Source organism: Pongo pygmaeus, chromosome 19 (genome assembly GCF_028885625.2).
Source record: "Pongo pygmaeus isolate AG05252 chromosome 19, NHGRI_mPonPyg2-v2.0_pri, whole genome shotgun sequence".
NCBI lineage: Eukaryota > Metazoa > Chordata > Mammalia > Primates > Hominidae > Pongo > Pongo pygmaeus.
In genome coordinates, this window is record NC_072392.2 from 45,141,922 (window position 1) to 45,163,122 (window position 21,201).

The 21,201-nt window shown below is 57.1% G+C and overlaps 1 protein-coding gene across 10 annotated transcripts in view; it reads right to left on the minus strand.

Moving 5' to 3' along the window:
• Positions 1 to 21,201, minus strand: part of MYO18A (myosin XVIIIA) — a 105,948-nt gene that overhangs the window by 27,647 nt on the left and 57,100 nt on the right. For 9 of the 10 annotated variants that reach the window (XM_063656100.1, XM_063656099.1, XM_063656096.1 and 6 more), the window contains 18 exons: positions 20,254 to 20,341; positions 19,939 to 20,045; positions 19,640 to 19,816; positions 19,096 to 19,309; positions 18,717 to 18,859; positions 17,437 to 17,537; positions 16,479 to 16,542; positions 16,146 to 16,290; positions 13,755 to 13,931; positions 13,442 to 13,532; positions 12,991 to 13,183; positions 12,095 to 12,181; positions 9,807 to 9,948; positions 9,512 to 9,671; positions 8,486 to 8,672; positions 7,909 to 8,152; positions 5,113 to 5,222; positions 1,620 to 1,685 (listed from right to left, as the gene is read on the minus strand). In XM_063656100.1, the coding sequence (XP_063512170.1) occupies positions 1,620 to 1,685; positions 5,113 to 5,222; positions 7,909 to 8,152; positions 8,486 to 8,672; positions 9,512 to 9,671; positions 9,807 to 9,948; positions 12,095 to 12,181; positions 12,991 to 13,183; positions 13,442 to 13,532; positions 13,755 to 13,931; positions 16,146 to 16,290; positions 16,479 to 16,542; positions 17,437 to 17,537; positions 18,717 to 18,859; positions 19,096 to 19,309; positions 19,640 to 19,816; positions 19,939 to 20,045; positions 20,254 to 20,341 (2,496 nt within the window). Of the gene's footprint in view, positions 1 to 1,619; positions 1,686 to 5,112; positions 5,223 to 7,908; positions 8,153 to 8,485; positions 8,673 to 9,511; positions 9,672 to 9,806; positions 9,949 to 12,094; positions 12,182 to 12,990; positions 13,184 to 13,441; positions 13,533 to 13,754; positions 13,932 to 14,531; positions 14,544 to 16,145; positions 16,291 to 16,478; positions 16,543 to 17,436; positions 17,538 to 18,716; positions 18,860 to 19,095; positions 19,310 to 19,639; positions 19,817 to 19,938; positions 20,046 to 20,253; positions 20,342 to 21,201 lie in introns of all 10 variants that reach the window. The other variant, XM_063656095.1, reaches the window with a different exon arrangement.

Here is a 21,201-nt window from a genome sequence, read left to right on the forward strand (position 1 = left end):
ATGAAGACCCCCCTCCTCTGAAGCAATGTGACACACAGGGAATTCTCGCTCATGAGTCAGTGTTAACCAGAGCCTAGACGACCTGAACTTTCTTTCCCAAACTAGATGTGAGCAGGCACCCAATGTTGGCCCAGCTCTGCCCTTGAGTGACAGTGGGCCCTGGGGCTTGCCTGCCTCAGCCGGGCACCTGGCATGGCTCAGGACGACAGAAGGTCTGAGATGGCAGCTGGGAAGAGGATCAGCCTGTACAGGCCCTTTCCTGCCCTGCCCGAGATAAGCCTGGGAACCCAGGCATGGGCTGGAGGAGGTGCCATCCCCAATGGCAGCCAGCAGCAGCTCAGCCTGCTTGAGAGGCAGGAACCTGGCGGGAAAGACCAGGGTGAGTGGACCCAGGGAGAGACCCTGCAGCTGAAGCAAATCCTGACAGCAGACAGCCCTAGGCAGGGGCCCAGCTGGCAGCCCCAGCTTAAAAAAGCAGGAGGAGGAGAACAGACAGAGAGAAAAGAGCTGAACCAGACACAGAGGTAGACAAAGCAGTGACACAAACCAGAAAATGACACAGAAACAGGATGAGACACAAAGACACAGAGAACAAGGAGAGAAACAGAAAAACAGAACTAGAAACCAAGGAATAGAGACCAGCAGGGACTGCTGGGGCCAAAGGGAAAGCCAGAAACGGCAGAAGCAAAGATGGGAAGATGCAAAGACACAGAGATGGGAGTGACTGACAGTGAGGGAGGGCAGGAGGAGCCAGGAAAGTGACTCAACATGCAGGGCCGAGAGGACCAAGCTCACAGGACAAGTGAGACTCAAGCCTCTACAAGCACCTCCTTCCACCGCACACGCCCCATGGGGCCCTGCAACCCAGAGTTCCTTCCCTCTCTGCCGGCAGACAACCGGTCCAGAACCCTCTCTGGCTCTCCACTGGCCTCCTTTCCACCCTGGCCCTGGGGCGCACATGTGGGTTCCACCTGTCCAAGCTTCCCAGGCTTGGAAGAGAGGGGCATGCAGGGCTTCCTGCCTGTGGGAGGAATGCTCAGCTGACCCTTTGGTGAGGAGTGACGCGGCAGACTGGCACCCAGGGGCCGGCGTGCCTGCATTTTACGCATGGCGTTCCATTCAGATGAGGAATTCGGCCTGTGGGCAGGTGGAGGTGGCACAGCCTCACCATGTCCTGCTTGCTCTCTGGAACCCAGCAGCCCCAGATAACTCTCCACAGGGGCTCTAGCCAAGGCCTCCTGCCTCTTCCAGCCCACATCCTCTGGGTCCAGCCCTCCTGTCTCCCCCCACTCCCCACACCAGGACTCGGGCCAAGTTCAGGGCCACCTTCCACCCACTCTCTCCTGACATCACAGAGGTGTTCCTGGCACTGAACAAGCCAGTTATCCAGAAGGAAGGAAAGCCAGGTTGCTGCATCTGAAACCTCTAGCTCCCTGGCCCCTGGCCCTGAAGGGGGCAGCCCCTGAGTGGCTGGGCGGGGTGAAGCTGGGGGACAAGACTCAGAGGGCGCCAGGAGACTGGTGATGTCTGGCTGAGCAAGGAGAACAGGAGGAGTGGGCCAGCCACCTGACAGGGGTCCCTGGAGTGAGGCCCGACTGCCCTCCTGTGGGACAACTCACCCGGCTCAGGCCCATGCAGCAGCTGCTCTTCTCCAGATCCAAGCACTCCAGCAGCTCCTCCACTGCCTGTGGAGAGAGGCCTCCGTCAGGCAGCCCGCCTGGGCCTCCCCTCGCCATGCAGGGCTTCCTCCAGGCCCTTGGCCCTTCCCCTCCCTCCTCCTAGACAGTCTGTTATTCATGCACTTGCGTGGGCTTCCTCAGTGTCAGGCACTGGGTTGGACTCTGGGGACACAGAGATGACTACAAGAGGAACAAACCGTCTTGCTGGGGAGCAAAGCAAGTGAAATAGTGCAGTGCCCACAGGAGGTGGCACCTACGCAAGGCACCTCAGACAGCTCTTGGTTGTGCTGAGAACTTACGATACAAGTGAGAATTCACTGGACAAAGTAGGGGAGAGGGCATTTCAGGCAGAGGAACCAGTGTATGCAAAGGCCTGGGAGCACAAGACAGCAAAATGCACTGAGGAAACTCCAAGTCGCTCACTGGAACTGGGGGGTGGGTAGTGAAGGTGCAACTAGAGAGGAGGCTGAAGCCAAAGCATGTGGAGCCCCATGTGCTTCGGGAGCCCCTGAAAGGTTCTCTTAGGGATGGGCATGATCAGGTCTGCATTGGTAGAGGTCTCACTGGCAAATGGGTAGATGGATGGAGACCCACCCCACTTAGGCAGTAATCCACAGGAAGGGAGGCTAGAGCCTGGCCCAAGGGAAAGAGAAGAGGAGAACATGCAGCAGGTGTTAAGGAGACAGAGCCTTGCTGGATACGGGGATAGGGTATGTAAGGAGGAATCTAGGGCTATACTGAGATTTCCGATTTACGTAACTAAGCAGATAATGATGCCATTCCCCAAGGTAGGGAATATAAGAGAAAGAGGCAGCTTGTGGGGAGAGAGAATGAGTTTGGTTTGAACAAGCTGAGTCTGAGAGGCCATAAGGGATAGGGGTAGAGAAGTCCAGAAGGCAGCCAGATAGAAATGTATGCCTGGAGCTCAGGAGAGAGGCCTGGGCTAGAGATATTGATTTGGGAGTCATCAATATATATGTGATAATTGAAGTGATGAGTGTGAATGAGGATGGCCAGGAAGAGGGTGCAAAATAGAAAATACATATGGCCAAGCACAGAGTCCTGAGGAAGACACCTCTTTACTTCAGGGGCAAGTGGAAAAGAGGACCTCAGAGGGTGAACAGAGTCAAGCGGGAAACCAGGAGTGGCAGCAAAGAGGCCCAGGAGAGAATGTCTCAGAAAGAACAGAGCCCCATGCTGCTAAGAATTCAAGTAACAGAGGGATAGAAGTGCCAGTTGGGCCAGGCGCGGTGGCTCACGCCTGTAATCCCAGCACTTTGGGAGGCTGAGGTGGGTGGATCACGAGGTCAGGAGATCGAGACCATCCTGGCTAACACGGTGAAACCCCATCTCTACTAAAAATACAAAAAATTAGCCGGACGTGGGCCTGTAGTCCCAGCTACTTGGGAGGCTGAGGCAGGAGAATTGCGTGAACCTGGGAGGCGGAGCTTGCAGTGAGCTGAGATCGCGCCACTGCACTCCAGCCTGGGCGACAGAACGAGACTCCGTCTCAAAAAAAAAAAAAAAAAAAAAAAAAAAAAGAAAAGTGCCAGTTGGCTCTGGCAATATGGAGGGCGTGAGGGATGAGAAGACCAGTGCCAGGGCATCAGGGAGAGGGACCAGGCAGCCATGGGCGGTGAGGGTAGCAGGAGGAAAGCCCAGGGCAGGCAAGAGGCAGAGCACAGTCCAGGGAGACCATGACAGAGGTGACAGAGGCTCCTTCCAGAGCGCAAAACCTGCAGGTCTGTGGGGAGTTTCTCCATGGAGAGAAAAGGGCCAGGAGAAAAGGAGATGCCAGAGTAAAAAGAGAGAGAAGTGAATTCACGCTGATGGAATGGGTCTCTGGGGAGACCCAAGGAAACGGACTCCAAGGCATAGGATCAAGGGACTGGACGAGAGGGACCCTCCCCACCAAGACAGAAGGGGTACGGGAAGAAGGAGGCCGAGGAAGAGAGGGTTGCAGGAAGCAGAAGAAGCTGGAGCCTGATGTCCTGAGATCTGAAGGCTGGGCATCTGCTGGTAAGGTGAGCCAGGAAGGTGGGGTGAGGAGGATTTGAGAAGAAAGATGGAGAATGCAATAGCAGACAGGAAGCCTGGAGTCATGGCCAGATAAGGAGGGGACATCTAGAAGACTTGCTGGTCCCCCCGAGGGCCCACCAAAGGCTGAAGACCATGAACCTGTAGGAAGTCAAGTCCACAAAGTTGTATAATTTTCTCCCACCACCCTTGGAAGCCCAAAGCAAGGAGTGCAGACACCCAGAGGCTGGCGCTTCGGTGGGAGCTGGACAGGCCAGGTGCTGTGGGAGGCTCAGGAGGGCTGAGGGCAAGGGAGGCTGAGTGACTGCAGAGTGAACCATGGAAAAGGAGACAATTCACAGAGAAATGGAGTGTGATTCAGAAAGAGAGGTTCTGATGGAGCCAGAGAGCGGGTGTCCTGAGGGGAAGAGAGGAGTGGGACCAGCAGGCAGGAGGCTGTGGTCAGAGAAGACCATGCTGGGATTTCTGATTTTGAAGGTGGGGCATTTCCAGAGCTGATGAGGTACTGGTGTAGCCACAGGTGGGAGGCTGGAATGGAGGCTGAGGGCCCGTGAGAAGGGGGCGTGGGACGGGCATCTATGTCCACACGAGGTTGCCCAGGACACCAGCAGGCCAAAGGATGGAGGGAAGTTCTTCCGAGCCCCCTCCATGAATTCAGGTCTTTAAGGCAGGGGTGGAGGGGCAGGGGGGCACACACAGAGACAGGCTGGGCACTCTGTGGGCTTTCTGCCCCATTCTGCAGCATCCCCTCCATTTAGGGAAGCCATCCTAAGGTCTGAGGTGCTTTCAGAATTGGGCTGGGTGCCTGAGGCCCAAGCACAGTAAAGGAGGGGTCCTCTGCTCTGGGAGCCCTGTGACTGTCTAAGGGGCTGCCTCTGGGGCTCAAGGTGATAGCCCAGACGGGCAGGGACACCTCTTTCGCAGCCACGAGTTCACCAACCAGGGCCGGCAAACGGCCTGGCAGCCTATGTTAACCTGGCACCACGGAGGTCTCGCCATATCCACCTTCCTTCTAGGAGGAATGTTCGCCCAGCCCTGGACAGCTTCCTGCTTCAGGAACCAGTCCCTGACATGGGGGCCCAGGTGCCATCAGTGGGGCTCCCAAAGCACTAATAATTCTCACGCACCCTCAGTGCGCCCAGGCCCTGCTCGCTCCTGGATGATTGTCTGGCTCACCAGCAAGCAGACACCCCCAGCTCAGGCCTCCAAGGAGGGGGTGGCTCTTCTCCAGCTCCTATGGTCTGGGCCCCAGGACACAGCTGGGTGCTTCCAAAACTGGGAGTCTGAGCAGGGCCAGATGAGCTGTCTCCAGGGAAGGGAAGGCAGACGAGTCTGGAAAGGGCAGCTGCTTGAGGGGCCTGGGCAGAGGGAGAGCGGTCTGGGGACCTGGACCTACCCGCCTTTCATCCACCACGATGTAGTTACGCCCGTGTTTCTTGGTCAGATGCGGGGCCAGGACGTCAAAGCGGCGTCGGAACTCAGAAAACACCATGTGGTCAGGGTAACCTAGAGAGAGCAGCCCAGAGCCAGGCCTGTCAACGCCGCCTGCTGCCAGCACACCCCAGTAGCCACTGTACCTGGGCAGTCAGTGGAGAGTCACCAAAAGGGAAGAAACTGTAGGGGATAGGGAGCCTGTGGTTGAAGGCAGGCCTAGAAAGGAGAGGGGGGAGGCAGGGAAGAGGAAGAGGAGGCCAGGAGGACAATCAGGCCTGCTCCACAGGGGGATAGGAAGGCCCGAAAAAGGAACAGCCTCCTTCAGAGAGAAGTAAGCTCCTAGTTAGTGAGGTATGCAAATGGGGGGTTGTGGGGTAGCTGACCAGCTGGGAGGAAGGCTACGTCCCAATCCCCAAGATGCTTTCCAGCCCTCCAAATCTATGCCTCAGTGATAACCCAGACAAAATAATGTCTTATGGTCTTAAAAGAAAAAAAAAAAAAAAAAAAAGGACACCAGGCCAGGCATGGTGGCTCATGCCTGTAATCCTAACACTTTGGGAGGCCAAGGTGGGAGGATCACTTGAGGCCAGGAGTTTAGACAAGCCTGGCCAGCATGGTGAAACTCCGTCTCTACTAAAAGTACAAAAAAGTAAGCCAGGTATGGTGGTGCATGCCTGTAGTCCCAGCTACTCGGGAGGCCGAGGCAGGAGAATCGCTTGAACTCAGCAGGCGGAGGCTGCAGTGAGCCAAGATCACACCACTGCACTCCAGCCTGGGAGACAGAGCAAGACTCTGTCTCAAAAAAAAAAAAGGCACCAGAGAGTAGCTGAGAGGAATCGTGCATTGGCTAGGTGCTGGATTCCTGGCTCTGCCTCTTAGGATCATGTGACCTTGGGCCAGTCACTCAACCTCTCTGAGCCTCAGTTTCTTCACCTTTAAACAGGGGCCCTCGCACTTATCTCGCATGGTAGTCATGGAGATTAAATGAGAAACCAGGTAAAAAAGCACAGTGTGACTCACTTGGTTGGCATTTAATAAACACTCCTTTTCCCCTCTGTCCACTGAAGCAGGACATGAGAAAGGCCGCCCTCCTTGCCTCACCCTGACCTTGAGTCCTAGGCCAGGTGACCAAAAAGACTTGTAGATTCTCTTTCCCTGAAGAGTGTCTGGGCTTCAGGTCAGGGGAGGTGTGACCTGACTTTTGGCTTGGAGCAAAGTGGCTTTTGGCTTGGAGCAAGGTCAGAGAAGTGGCTAGCAGGAGGTGACCCCAAGTCACCCTGATCTTACCAGAGCCCAGGGTGGAGGGCCACGAACTCCACTCCCACAAAATCACAGAGTTTCAAACCAGAAAGGGATCTTAAACCAGATCCGACTCATCTTTCAGACACAGAAACGGAGGCCTTGGGAGGAGCGACTGGCTTGCTCAAGGTCACAGAGGCTGCCACTGGGGGCAGAACTGGCTTCCAAACCTGGACTCCTGACAGCTAGCCAAGGGCTCGCTCCACAGCAATGATGGGCTAGCTGGCTCTGGGAAACCCTCCAGCTGGGAGGTGAGGCTGATGCATGTGCCTGATAATTGAAACAGGAGGTGGGGGCTGCTGAGGGGCCAAGACAAAGTGAGCTATTGATTGTATCTGAATTGCAATTAAATTGATGGGCCAGGATAGCAGGTCTGGACGCCTGGCATCTTAATTAATCATCAGTGCTATCGTCGGTGGCTGGGGGCCGGGTGAGGGAAGGGGGGCCTACCGCTGCTGGCCTCATCGATCTGCTTGTTTGAGCAAAGCACATTGATTTTGGTTCAGAGCGGTAACAATCTGGTTTTGAAATAATAAACACCAACTCCATATCAAGACGTGGGGACAGATCAATGATTTATTTAGAGCAGGGCAGGGAGCCTGTTTCCTGGCTTGGGCTGCTAAGGAAAAGTTTTGGTGCCCATGGGAATGCCTGAAGGGGACCTGGCTGTGGGAGGGTGGGACCCTATCTGCTCTTCTAGTGAAGGAGAAAAACAGCAGAAACCCAGCAACTCATAACTTCTCAGGCAAAAAACAAAAGAACAAAAAAAAAAACCCACCCTACTTGAGAGACATGAGACATGACTCCACAGCCAGCCTGCCTGGTCAAATCCCGCTCTGCCACTCAGGAGCTGTGTGACCTTGGGCAAGCTACTTAACCTCTCTGAGCCTCAGTCTCCTCATCTGGAATGATAGCAGTGTGCTATCCCGGCCCCCAGCCACCAACGATAGCTTCTAAGGACTCTAAGTAACCACTAATACTACCATCCTCTCTGTCTCCTCCTTTAGATGGGTCCATAAAAAAGGGTCTGTCTGGCCTTTCTTGGGAATTTTAAGTACTTCAGAAAGATTTAGCACCTCATTTCTCACTGGGCAGATGGCTCCGAAAGGGCACTGGGTTTGCTGCTGTGGGCAAGGTTGAACTGTCCAAACTAGGGACGTGGGGAGAAAGGGAGCTGTGGACAAATAACAAGGTGCGGGGTGGAGCTGGGAAGGGAGGGGGATGAAGAGAACTGAATATGGAGGGGAGAGGAGGAGGCGGGGACTCTGCAGGATGGAAAGAAATGGAGAAAGGAGGGGGCCGTGGGCTGGGAGAGACGAGCAGAGACCAGAGCAGAAAGGATCGTGAGGAAAGACAGGAGCAGCCCCACTGCAGCCCACGGGTCCCAGGTGGGAGGTGGGGCCGGGCAGGGCCAGCTCTGGAAAAGAGAGCCCAGAGTGGAGAGGAAAGGAGGCCCCACCTTGGCGGTACATGCGCATGGCATCGAGCAGGCGGGAGCCGCGGAGCTGGGTGCGGAGCAGGGGCACGTCGAGCTGCAGGAGCCCAGCCTCGCAGTGGTCTCCCGAGGGCAGATCCAGCTCACTGCTGCTGCTGACTCGGCGGGAGGAGGCGGAACGGGGCTCCCCAGCCCAGCCCTCAGCCACAGGCAGGAAGCAGTGCACAAAATGCAGCTTCGACTTCTTGATGGTGTCGATCAGGGCGTCCTGCCGAGGGGAAGGGATTGCCCTCAGTGGGCTCTAATGGCCTGTGCTCAGAAGAGCAGGGACTGGTGCCAGCGTCTCCACTGCTCACGGGGTAGCAGGGGCCCCAGCACCAGCCAGGACATGCTAAACCTGGACAACTCTGCCCTCGCCGGGCCTGGGTGGGCACTCGCAGGTGGCAGCACTGAAAAGAAGACCCCACCAGCAGCCACTGAGTCACAGCGGGATGCTGAGTGGGCACCAGATGGCCTCAGTGTGCTCGGAGTCCCCAGGCCTGCCTACCAGGGGTAAGGAAGAGTCCCCAGGCCTGCCTGCTGGGGCCCGGCTGGCACTCACCACCTGCAGCTTCATCTGGATGCACAGTGACTTCTTTTTGACAGCCGCCATGCCTGTGGTAAAGGTCTTCCGCATGCTGGTGGCCCGGCGCAGTGCCAGCTGCGAGCCACCCTCCAGGCCCGCGATGGAGCCAGAGAGCACCGTGGCACTGCCTGCGCGGCCCAGAAACAGGTTGCTGATGATTTTTCTGCCGGAGGTGGGAGGATAAGGGAGGAAAAGCAGTCACATCGATGGAGCGGGAAAGGCCGCTCCTCCCCCAAGGCCCCAGAACACCAAAGAGTCCCATTCGGCCACGTCCAGGGGCCCGGCTACCTGAACTGCATGCCCCACACCCTGCAGAGAAACAAACTGTGGAGAAATTTTCAAACAGTAAGGAGAGAAAGCCAGAGGTGGGCAGAAGCCAAGGGGTGGACAGGAATCGGACAGAGGGGAGCGATCTACTCATCTACTTCCCCTCGCCAGGGAGGGCAAAGGGGTGGAAGGGTTTCCAATGTGACAGGAGGGGTTAGGGTTCAACATCTTCCAACATACAATATAACTTATTTATTATGTTTACTGTTCATTATCTGTCTCTCCCATTAGAATGTAAATTCCACAAGGGCAGGGAGTTCAGTTTTGTTCACTATTATCTGCCAAGTACCTAGAAGCCCCTGTCGCAGGGTAGGTGCCCACTAACCATCTTCTGAAGAGTAGAGCGGATGACAGGGCCTGTGGGGCTGGGGGTTCTAAGGCTGCTCAGGGCCTATGGGGCTGGGGGTTTCTAAGGCCACTCCTGCCTTCTTTGACTTGGGGGTGGTGTTCTTCACATTTAAACCACAGGCTCTCCCACCATGTCTGCCTCTCACCTCTACTCCAAGAGACCCCTCCAGCTCCTCAAGGCCAAGTGCCCTAGGCTGTTGCCTCTCAGGAATAAAGGCCATCTACTTTGCTAGTGAGGGGGCCTCTGAGACAACCCCAGGGGGAGGGAGCCCCAAAATCAAAACAGTCCCGGGTACAGGACAGGGGCGGAGGGAGTGGTGGTCTTACTTCTGGGAGTCCTGCAGGAGCCGGGGGGCATTCTGGGTGGCTGGGTTCTGCTTGGTGTAGTTCAGCCAGCCAGTCACGTTGTACTCTACCCAGTTGGTGCCATGGCTGTGGCCCAGGAGAAAGTGGTGTGGTTTGCCGCTGTGCAGAAGGGGGCTTTGGCCTGACGGTGGGAGAAGCAAGATTTAGGTTGTCAGGGCACAGGCACAAAGTGACTCCCCCCTCCCAGGGAGTGCCACCTGGACCCACCTGTGTGTAAGAGGAAGCAGAGGAGCTACCCTCTAGGGATGCCACCTACCTTTTCTGTCACCTTCCTGGGGGCCATAATAGGAGAAAAGGCGCTCCAGGAGGGCGTCCTCACTGGCCCCTGGCACCAGAGCCTCCTCTTCCAATAGCCAGAGCAGGCCCCTCGCCTCGTCTGTGCGGGCCAGTGAGCGGACCTACAGAGAAGGAAGGAAATCCCTCCTTGTCATATGGAGCTGTGGGAAAGGGGCCAGGGTGGTGCTGGGCCCAAACACACCCTACAGAATGCTACACACGTGCACACATGCACGCACACACATGCCGCAGCTCCTGCCGCTCACTGCTGACACCTTGTGGAGGGGGCGGGCAGCCCGGGGAGAGGGGAGCCAAGAAAGCGAGCAGAGGGAAGCCCACAGCAAAAGAGGGTGCTTAGCGCTCCAGTCCAAAGTCACCAAAAGACTGCAGCCTTCCTGCTGGCCCGAGCCCGCGCCCCGAGGCCCTCCTCCACCCCGGTCCCCTCGGAGGTCTCCAGGGACTTGGATGAACCCCATATTGCTCTCACTCCCTGGCAGTGGGATAAAGTCTGGAAGGCCCTGAGCACAAGGGTTGGCCCTAAGGAAGCTGTCAGTAAGTGACAGCCGTGGGGTTAATCCTGGTCTCTGAAAGGAGAGAACCCAGAGGGGGCTCAGATGGCTGCTGGTGGGATCACTGCAGGGTCACTCAAGGGCCAAAAGCATAAGACAGGTGACTTAACGGACGTGGCAGCCAAAACAGGTAGAGGCTGGGGCAAGCTAGAGAGCAAGTATCCCTATCCAAAGGGAAAAACCACCACTGAGCTGCAGCCAACTGCTCTCCTGGAAGAACACTGGCCTAGCATTGATAAACCCTCTGGTTCTTCAAGAGAAGGTAGAAATATTCAATTCTAATTTCCAATATCCCATGAAGGCCAAACAAACTAGGCCTGTGGCCACATCTGGCCTGAAGGTGCCTTTTCTATGGAGTTCCCGCATCTTTCTTGGGCAGGAAGGATGGAACCTTCCCCACACCCTATTCTGGCCTGGCCTTTAGGGGCTGGAGGATAAAAGAAGTGAGAAAAGGGCCGTTTTTCCTCTCTTTGACCCCAGCTGCCTGCATCTCCTCCCCGCAGATGCCCAAGGGAGTTGGCGTGATTACCAGAAGGAAGCAGAATGTGGCCAAAGGCCAAGGCAACTCCAGTGGCAGGCACGGAATAGCAGGAACGAGCAATGAAGCCGTGAGATGGGAAGACAGGCTTGGCATCGAGGGCCCCTTCCCCAGGGGTGCAGCCACCCCATGCCAAGGTCCATTAGTCAGGGGAGACCACAGAAGAGAAAGGAGGGCCAAGCTCTTCCCACACGCTGTCTGACCCCTGCTGCTCATGCTGACATCCCCCCCTCTCACGGGAACCACAACGGTTCTGAGTGAGGCCACCACAGGAGCCCAGGTGTCAGGAAAAGAAAATTCACTTCCCTGGGGAGATGCAGTGCTTGGGCACTTTAAACATCTGTCCCCGGGGGGATACTTACTCTTTCCCAGCCCCACCACTTGTGCAAGCCAAGCAGGGCCTTATGGCAGAGAACAGGGAGGGAGAGGCAGGAATCAAAGCAGAGGAGGGAGGTCGGCAGCCTCGCAAAAGGGCCGGTTCTCCAATAAAGTACCTTATGCAATTTCCCTAATGGCGGACAATCGCCAAATGCCAAGAGTTTGCTAGGCCAGCCAGTCCCCCATCAAGTGCCAAGGTGCCCAGGACACTAGCACAAAGGGTGACAAAGCCTGCCCCCAAAGTTGAGGGGCGAGGGTTCATATCCATGACAGTCCCCCAGAGGGCATTCGACAGCTTAGCACTGTTTCCCCTGGTAGCGGGAGGCTGGCTCCTGGCCCTGCTCTGTTAGGTTGCACCAGTCCTCTACTTGGGGACAAAGGGAGGGAATGACTGTCCTTGGGGTCTGGGCCCTCGCCACCTGAGAATGGTCACCAGGGCTCCTAGCAGACACACTGGAGGCTCAGCCAGTCACCAGCTGGGGCCTGAGCCTCAGCTGCTGAGAAAGGAGATATGCTTTCCTGCCTGACTGGGACCCCCGTGGGCTGCGGCTCCCCAGGGCACCAGGGCAGAAGAAAGTGCCACCTTCCTGGCCAGACTGCCTGAGTGCTGAGGGGCAGAGCCCCAGCGCCACAGAGTAGTTGGTATCTGGGCATAGCTGCTGGACCCTCCCTCAGCCCACAGTGGCACCGCCGGCAGCGGCTCAGATGGGGAGGGCTCCACCACAGGGAGAGGGGTGGGAAACGAGAGGAAAGGCTTGCCCAAACCCTCTCTGGAGCTCCTACCAGGGACTGATGGGAGGCCTGGTCCACAGCAGCCACAGAGTCATCCGTGGGGGGCTCCAAGTCGTCAAACGCCAGCTCGATGTTCTCCTGGGAAAGAAGGCCGAGCAGTACTGAGCACGGGGGTCACGTTGTGGGGAATAGCCTTGTGAGCAGGCTGGGAAGTGGCTCTGAGATCAGCAAGGCCAATCTCCTTCTGTGCTGTGCAGGAGCTCCCTCCATCATCCCAAATGAAACGGCTCCCAAGGCAACACACTGTATTTTTTGCACAGCTAAAATTCTCAGAACCTCTTTTTATCCTAAGCCAGAGTCACATTCTCATTACTCACGTCAGTTGATTAGGCAACACAGAGCAAGCCCACTCTCAATTTCACACAATCATCCTTGAAACACTTGAAGACAACTGCCATTTTCCTTCTGAATCTTCTCTCACCCCAAATAAATATCCTGACAATTCACTCAACTCACTTCCAGATGAGGCAGGATTTCCAGTTCTCATCCCATCCGGCACACCCTTTTACAGAAGGCACTAAGTCATCACCTGGCACCCTCACAGATCAGGGAAGGGAGACGGGAAGACCAGGCCCAGACACACTTGGAGCAGGAACCACAGAGTGGCACTCACCAGGCCAGGGAGGTGCCTCAAAAGAGGCCAAGGGCGGCCTCCTGGGGGCCCTCAATGCACCTGTAGGCTTCCTGGAGAGTAAACTCTCCACCAAGTAAGAATGTAGCCAAAGCCAGAGGCCAGGGACAAGGGGGCAAGGAACGACTCCTGCTCCAGCGAGCGCAGGAGGACAGAAATGGAGAGTAAGGTGATGCCTTCTGCATCCACAGATGCCCTCGCTGGCGGTGCCAAGGCCAGAATCTGAGGCTAGGTGAGGCCCAGGCCCCAGAGCTACCTCCTTGTATCTTTCCAACTCCTGCACGAAGGTGCGCTCGTGGAAGAGCCTCTGCAGCCGGTCCTGGGTGTAGTTGTGGCACAGCTCCTCAAAGGAGGCTCCGCGGGCTGACCCACCCTGCTCAGGGTTCTGGAAGCCCGGGGTGTCGACAATCATCATGGAGCAGAGTGAGTGCTGGCTGGACTTGAGAGCCCTGGATAGGGACAGCCTGGGTCAGAGCCCCGCTGGTTGGCCCCTGGCACCAGGAAGCCCCACCCTGCCCAAGCCAGACCTCTATCCCTGCCCAGGTGCCCAGGACCCTGGTGGGGAGGGCGTGCTGGCCTTGCTCGTGCCCATGGGACAGGGAGCCCCTGCTGGAGGAGACAGGCTCTGCCTCGGCCAACAAGGCACAAAGGCATCTACTCCACCTCTGCCAAAGCAGGAAAAGCCCTGGGTCCTGCCTGGCACTCACCTGTTCACCAGGGAGACGAGAAGGGTGAAGAGCTCGCTGTAGAGGCCGGCCGCCATGCCCTCAAGGCACTCCAGTGCACTCAGTTTCGGGCCTGTGGGGCAGGGGGAGCAGCGCTATCTCCTTCTCCCCATGGCTCCCCACCTGGGTAAGCCCCTGACCTGCCCAGGGCCCAGTCAGCACGGGGCCTGGGGCGGGGCCTCTGCCACTGACAGAGCATCTGTTCACTCCAGCAGTCCCCTCCCGCCCCAGGGATGGCAGCAAGCCCCGGATAAGGCCTCACGCTTACAACCACCAGCCAAGGGACAAAGGGTACCTGTCCCATCTCCCAGGCAACTCTCCTCGGGGCCCTGGCGGAAGGAGGTGGAGCGCTGCAGGGTGCCACCCTTGTGCTGGTGCTTGAAGATGGCTGAGGACAGCTCCTCCAGGCTGCAGCCCAGTAGGTATGCAGCCTTCTGGGCCCACTCATGGCGGGCAAACTGCTTGCGCCCAGCTGTGGAGTGGAAAAAGGGATCTGGCATCCTGGGTCTTTTTCCTTAGGCCAGCTGATGACCTGATGACCAGCTGATGACTATGCTTCTAGAGGCAAAAACCAGCCCTGATGACACCTGATGGGCTTCAGGCAGAACAGGGGCAGCCAGCAGTGGCCAGCATTTCCTGTGTCCCGTGGGGATGGAGAGAATAAGCAGGTCCTAAAGGAGGAGGTAACTCCACATGCTGCCACCGGAGGGCAACAAACCAGCTGCAAAAATCCCTTTTCAGATGGCTCAGCTCCGGGGGTGCCCAACTAGGGGAAGGGCGGAGTCAGAGGATGAACCAGCCCACCTGGGATGGGCACAAGAACCCTGTGTGCCTGTGGGGGACTTATCTTGAGAGATCGCTTATGCCTCCCCATTCCCTGGGTGCATTAGAACCCTCCCTCTTGCCCCCCGGCATCTGCCAGTGGAGACCACAAACACCCACTGATGGCCCAACAGTGGGGAGGTGAAAAAGCCGCAGGGGAAAGGGAACAGCCCGCACAGACGTATGTGCCTCAGCCAACATGTGTCTAATCACGGCAATTAGGGAAAGCTAACAAGAAACAAGGTTTTACCTTCAGCAGCTTCTGTAAGGCAAAGGACCAGCATGCAGCATGCAAAGAAAAACAGTGTGTTAGCAAACAGTCATCAATGGAGCTCGCCGCCTCGGAGGGACCGTGGGGTGGGGGTGTTGTGAGGATGAGCAGGCAAGAAAACACAACCACAGTCAGACTTGGGACAAACGCACACACACACACACAGTCTCCAGGGAGTATGTTTGTGGGTGTAATCACACTGACACACACAGAAAGAGACCCACAAAGACATTCCTGCATACGTGTGTGCACGCACACACACACATCCCCCCGGAAAACACTGGAAGCTCTGAGGCGCTCGCTAACAGACATTGTTTGAGAAGGTCCCTGTGCTGACACCCGGAGCTCTCCGCTTGCAGTTGGGGCTGGGTAGGTTAGAGGAAAGCTAGGCTTGTCACTGCCTCAGAGTGAAGCAACTTCCCTCAGCACACAGCCACATGCCTGCCTGCCTGTCTGTCCTCCACATTCTCAAGAAAACTTTTCTAACCTAGAGCCTGGCTCCTCCTGGGCAGGGATGCCACTTCTTGGGGTTGCACGGAGCCTCACGCCTGGGCACCCATTCCTCCATGCACCCACCACCTGCCAGGACTTTCTCACTCCAGCTGAGCAGCCTGGGGCCCTTCACATCCCAGAAGGGGACAAAGCCAAAGCCCAAGGTGCTGTTCAGCACCAGCATCCCCTTTCCCTAAACTGGAGAAAAAAGGGGTGAAGAGGTGCTCGAATCGCCACCCTCCAACAAATCGCCACCCTCCAACGTAAGTCATCTTGAAGGATGGAGCAGAGCTCCTCCAAGCCAGGCCAAGTCCGCAAGCGCAAGTGCCAAAGCTGCAGCCCATTCGTTACCACGGTGCCTGCTGTCCCCTAGTGGCCACCATCCTGACATGCAAGAGGAAGATACGCAGCTACCCAACCAGTGGAGAGAAGGGAAGAGGACTGGGGAAAACTGGTCTCGGGAGGCCCCAGGAAGCAAGCCCACCCTACCCTACCCCACCCCATGGTGGGCATCCTGAGAGGTTCCAGGATTCAGATCCAAAACCGGCAGGAGAAGCAGCTACTCCTGGGACTCTAAGACACCCCACAGCCTGCAGGCTCCCCTTCCACTCTCAACCTCCGGGCTTCTCCCCAGACCAGTCCTCTCTGCAGCAATAGAACAAGCCCAGCCCCTAGAAAGTCCTGGGCAAGCACCAAGACAGGGCATGGCGGCCCCTACACCCAAGGGCGGGGCCAAGGTCAGTTACCCGCTTGCTCCTCGGGGGCCTCTGTCAGGAAGGGAACAAGAAGGAGAGTTATTCCAGCGGGGCTGCCCTGCCTTAGTGCCCTTCTCATCCCTCAGCCTCTGAACCCCCAGCCTTCCATGCTTCCTCACGGTGCCCCCTGGCACAGCCAGCTAAGTCCAGGCCTCGGGCCGTCACTGCCAAAGATGCTTCCCGGGCCTTCTGCTCTGATGTGGGGGGCTGAGAAGAGGCACAAGCAAAAGAGGGGTGTCGCAGAATGGCTAAGTCTGTGCTGGGCAAGAATAAACTGGGAGTGGACAGGGCCCCTATGAGGTCACCCAGGGGACAGGCCAGCCTACTGGGACCCACTGCAGGTTACCTTTGGTGGCTCCCGCAGCCCCCAGGTGGTAGATGGCAGCCAGAATGAGCCAGCAGGCCTTCTGTTCATCGGGGGAGATGCCCAGCACCTTCATGGCCGCCTGCAGCTTACTAAACTGCTGAGCTGCCTTCTGCTTTTCCTCAGGCTGTGGAGATAGATGACCTCATGGGGGTGTCCCTCCCAGCACACCCCCATGAGGCTGGGCCCTCAGGGGAAGGCTCGGGTAGAGCCAGCAGCTGGAGCTGGGCTCCCACCATCCCCACAGGACCCATGGAAGCTTCTCCTACCCACCAAGGCCCAGGGCTGCCAACCCAGACCCCACAAACCCCTCACCTTGGCCAGTGGCACAATCCCAAACACACTGTTCTCTGCCAAGTGGTTGAGGTGGAGCTCTGTCCTAGGGGTACAAATGAGGCATCAGCACGGCACTTGGTCCCCATGCCAAGGCCATTTCCTCCCAGGGTGGAGACAGACAGACTCAGCTTCCGGACTCCAAGTTTTGTCTGCCCATCATCCCATCATCCCCGACTGGCAGGCCAGCTGCCACAGCTTTCCTAACTGGCCTGGATGCTTGGTTAAAGCACCATTCTCCTGAGGACACGCCACCAGACATGCCCTGGTGAGAGGATGCAACCTGGCCCCTGGAAGGGAGCAGGGAACCTGCCCGAAGGGTGAGTCCAGCCAAGGCAGAGACCATGCCCTCAGTTACAAGAAGGGCTAAAGAGGACAATGGCCTGGGGCTGCTGGCTCAGCCTCATCATTTATCTCTTTTCAGTGAACACACATGGCAAATCTGAAGATCTGAAGGGAAGAGCGTGGCAGAGGCAGCCAACATGGGGCATGAAGGGCTAGTCTGGAGGGCACTGGAAGAGGCATGGGCTTTTGGTCCCAGTGTGGACTCAAATACCAGTTCAGCCCCCTACCAGTCATGCGATGGTAGGCAAGTCCCCAACCACCGACACCTCAGTGTGCTTTGCTTTCCAGAACTAGCTTCATGGGTAATGGAGATCCTAGCTAGGCCCTGGCAACACTGAAGGGCTGGCTGTTCCCCTCCCATATAGCCAGGCCCCAGTACCCAGGACCAGGGAGTTCTTCATAGGCAGGGACTACGTCTCATCCATCTCACTGTCCCTAGGGCCTAGCTCAGAGCCTAGCACATAGCAGACATGCAATGACCAAACAGTGCAGGATGCGATCAAGTGGCTTTAATCCTGGATGCAATCAAGGTCCAGAAGCCCAGTCAGTGGGCTGGAGTTCAGAGCACCCTTGCGTACCCTCTGACCCATCTCACCTGAGGGTGCCATCCCCACAGGCCAGCAGGTAGTAGAAGACGTTGAATGTGGCTTCACTGGCTGGGCGCCGAGCCACACGCAGCTTCTCCAGAAGCATTGTCTGTGACACAGCATGGACGTGTGGGTAAGGAGGGTAGTGCCAGATCAAGCTTTTCCCACCACACACCAGAAGGAATCAAACCCATGGTCCTCTAGGCCCCGGGGAACAAGCAGCTGCATTTTTTTTTTTTTTTTTTTTTAAGATTTGAGATGGAGTCTTACTCTGTCACCCAGGCTGGAGTGCAGTGGAGCGATCTTGGCTCACTGCAACCTCCGCCTCCTGGGTTCAAGCAATTCTGCCTTGGCCTCCTGAGTAGCTGGGATTACAGGCATGCACCACCATGCCCGGCTGATTTTTGTATTTTTAGTAGAGATGGGGTTTTGCCATGTTGGCCAGGCTGTTCTTGAACTCCTGACCTCAGGTGATCCACCCACCTCAGCCTCCCAAAGTGCAGGGATTACAGGCGTGAGCCACCGCACCCAACCTGCATCTTGTTTTTTAATTCTTTTTTTTTTTTTAAGATAGGGTCTCGCTCTGTTGCCCAGGCTGGAGTGCAGTGGCGCAATCACAACTCGCTGCAGCCTTAACCTCCCAGGCTCAAGTGACCTTCCCATTTCAGCCTCCCAAATAGCTGGGACCACAGGCGTGCACTACCACATCTGGCTCAATTAAGCAGGTGCATCTTATTCCCAAGGTGCTCAATCAGATACCAGATCTCTCTAGGATCAAATGGGGGACAGAAACCAGAATGAGGTGGAAGAAGACAGGCCCAGCTCCCAAAGGGGTCCTGCTGCTCTGCCCAGCTCCCAGGTGCCTGCCTTCCGGAAATGGGAGCTTGTGGTGAGGTGTTTAGCATGGGAGGGAATCAGCCTTGGCTGGGCCTTACTTTACTGATAAGCCAGTCCTCTGCTAGGTGAAATCGGCCTGAGAGAAGCTCCGAGCATGAATCTCAGAAAGTGGGCATAAGGCTGAGGCCCAGCAGTAGAGTGAGGACAACCCCAGGGCTGGGAGAGTGAAGGGAGCTGGGCAGAAAGCTGGACTGGGCCCCATCCAGGGCAGGAGGCTCTGAGGGCAGAATGGTGATGCCTCCGGATAGCGCAGGTCAACCCTGCCCGTGCCTGGGTCAATTTTGTTGGGTAGAATCCCAGGAAAATGAGGCATGGGAGACAGCCTGATTTCTAGGTCATGAAATCATGTGGCCCGTGTCCTACTACCCCGAGTCCTGGGCAGCACTCTCACCTGAATGGAGGCTGAGGCCACCTGGCCAGCTTGGTCAAAGTCCAGGGAGAGGATCTGGGAGAAGCGGGTGGCATTGCCATTCATGATGGTGGGGCTGTTCCCAAAGGCTTCCAGGAGGGTGTACAGAGCCTGCCACTTCTCCGCTGCAGAATACAGGCCCAAGGGGACATCAGGAAAGCCAGGAGCAGCTTATCCCCCAGCTAGGAGCTCCAGAGGTATGAAGGCTTGGGGCCATTCAGACCAGAACTGCCCATGGACAGAGGGGTTTCGAGGGGATGGAAAGGCCAGGGAGAAAAAGATCTGGCACTTAAGAGGGTGCTCTCTCCTCACTCCCCTCCCCTCACCCCACTTTCAGTTTTCTCCGTTGTCCTTGCCTCACCAGAAAACACCTTGTTCCCGCTGATGCCCGCGATGGTGGCCAGGTACTGCACCAGATGCTGGCAGCTGGTTGTCTTGCCACTGCCACTACTGCCCAGGAGGATGATCGACTGGTCCTGACGGCTCATCAGCATTGCCCTGTATGCGGTCTGGGCCACTGCATAGATGTGGGGTGCCATGTCCTCCCGCCGACACCCCTTGAACATGTGCATCACCTTGGGCAGGAGAGCAAGGGAGAGAAGGGGTTGGCTCTTAGCTGATCCCATTAAGACACCCCTCACCCCCAAGGTCCACATCTTTCTGGATTTTCTCTCCTGTAGTGCCAATTCCAAGGCCACGGCCATGCATGGAAATGCAGACACTAAGTCCTGGACTCCATCAAAGGTTGTGGGGAGGTCCTGTCCCCATCTCTTGAAATGACTCCTCTTCCCAAGGTCAACTGTGAGAGTGGACAGGAGCCCAGTGGGATGCCACAGGGGAAGGGCAGAGAGCCAGGGCAGGGGGTGGGACCAGGAGTCTGCAGGGTAGCCTTGAGGGTGCTGTACCTTCTCAGAGTACACAGCAGGGGCCCCACGGGGGCCAAGAACCAACAGGCTGGGGCCAGCATACGTGTGCAGCAGGCTAGCGCCATAGCGCTGGCGCAAGGTGTGCAGGACGCTGGACTCATTGAGGTACACCAGTGAGGCCAGATCCTCCAGACGGTCGCAGGAGGGAGCATTAGCCTGTGTGGGAGGACAGGTGGGTGGGCATTGAAGCAGCAGAGCCCATCTCCGCTGCCAGAGGACGGGCCTGCCCTGCCCAGTGCACTCCTGAGCCTCCTCCCCCCACCCAGCCCCCTGCCCACCTTCTCCACGTCATCCTCGTCCACATCCAGGATGGCCCCATCGTGGTCCAGCTTCACACGCACCTTCCCCTCAGGCAAGTTGAGCTCCTCAGATTTGAGTTGACTGGCTGCAGGGGAGGGACAGACAGCTGGGATGGGCCTGGGAAGCCTCTGCTACTCCACTTGGGAACTTCTCGGTCCTATCCTCCTCCCCACTGCATCACCAGCCTCTCCTTGCTCACTGCTCAGCCCTCATCAGATGCAGAAGGCACATTCGCTGCCCAGCCCTGAGACCAGTGAGTCCTGACATGTGCCCCCGGACCCTCCAAGACTCACCCAGTGAGAAGCCGTCCCTATGGACCAGCCACACTTTCTCCGTCTCATTCCAGGCCTCCTCCGCTGCAATCTGCTCTTCTGTTTTCGCCTGTCAGAGAGAGAGAAGAATAAACAGGCCCTGCTATGGAAGACAGGGACAAGGACAGCCATAGAGGGGAGACAAGTGAGGGCACGGGCTTTGAGACAAGCCACTGGGCAAGGAATGAGTTAGGTGACAGACACAGAACACAGGGACATCAGAGGTGTCCAGGAAAGAGGGTGGGGAAGCTAGCAGACAGGGGTGGCTCTAAGGAGCCCTGAGGACAGGACACAAAGGCTAGGGATCATACCATCAGTGAGGGTCTGGCAAGACAGGGACGCAGGGAGCTTGTGCCCAGGAGAGAGGAGACCCCAGGAAAGCAAATCACCAGGTTCTCCCTCAGCCACCCTCTGCCCCTCCACCCTGTCAAGCCCAGGAGATCAGTGTCCTGAGTCCAAGGCCCTAGACCCTTGCCACAGCTACTAGGATCTTTCATGCCCAGCTTCTCCCTTCATCCAAACGATAGGGCCTCCTTTGCCAAGCTGGGAGAGGGCATGTCCTCAGATCTCAGCGGGGAGTCACCCGGACTTCGCAGTACAGAATGATAGGTGGGCTCGGGGCCCTGGCCTCAGCCCTGGCCCTCCCCTCCAGAGGGTGCTCTACTCGGGCCGGGGGACAGTGCCCAGGTGCACACACCAGCCTCCCTGCTCCTTCTCCATGCCACCATCAGCAAAGACCCCTGTCACACAGACCTAGTGGACATGTTAATGCCACACAAAGGCATGAGGCAGTGCAGCCAGAGATATGGAGATAGGGGCAGCCCTGCTCTGTCAAACACAAGGAGAGGCTTACACATTATACAGATGGGCACAGGAGTGGTGTAAAGGGGCTAGGAGCCCCCAGAGGCCTCAGGAGGTCACCAACTCAGA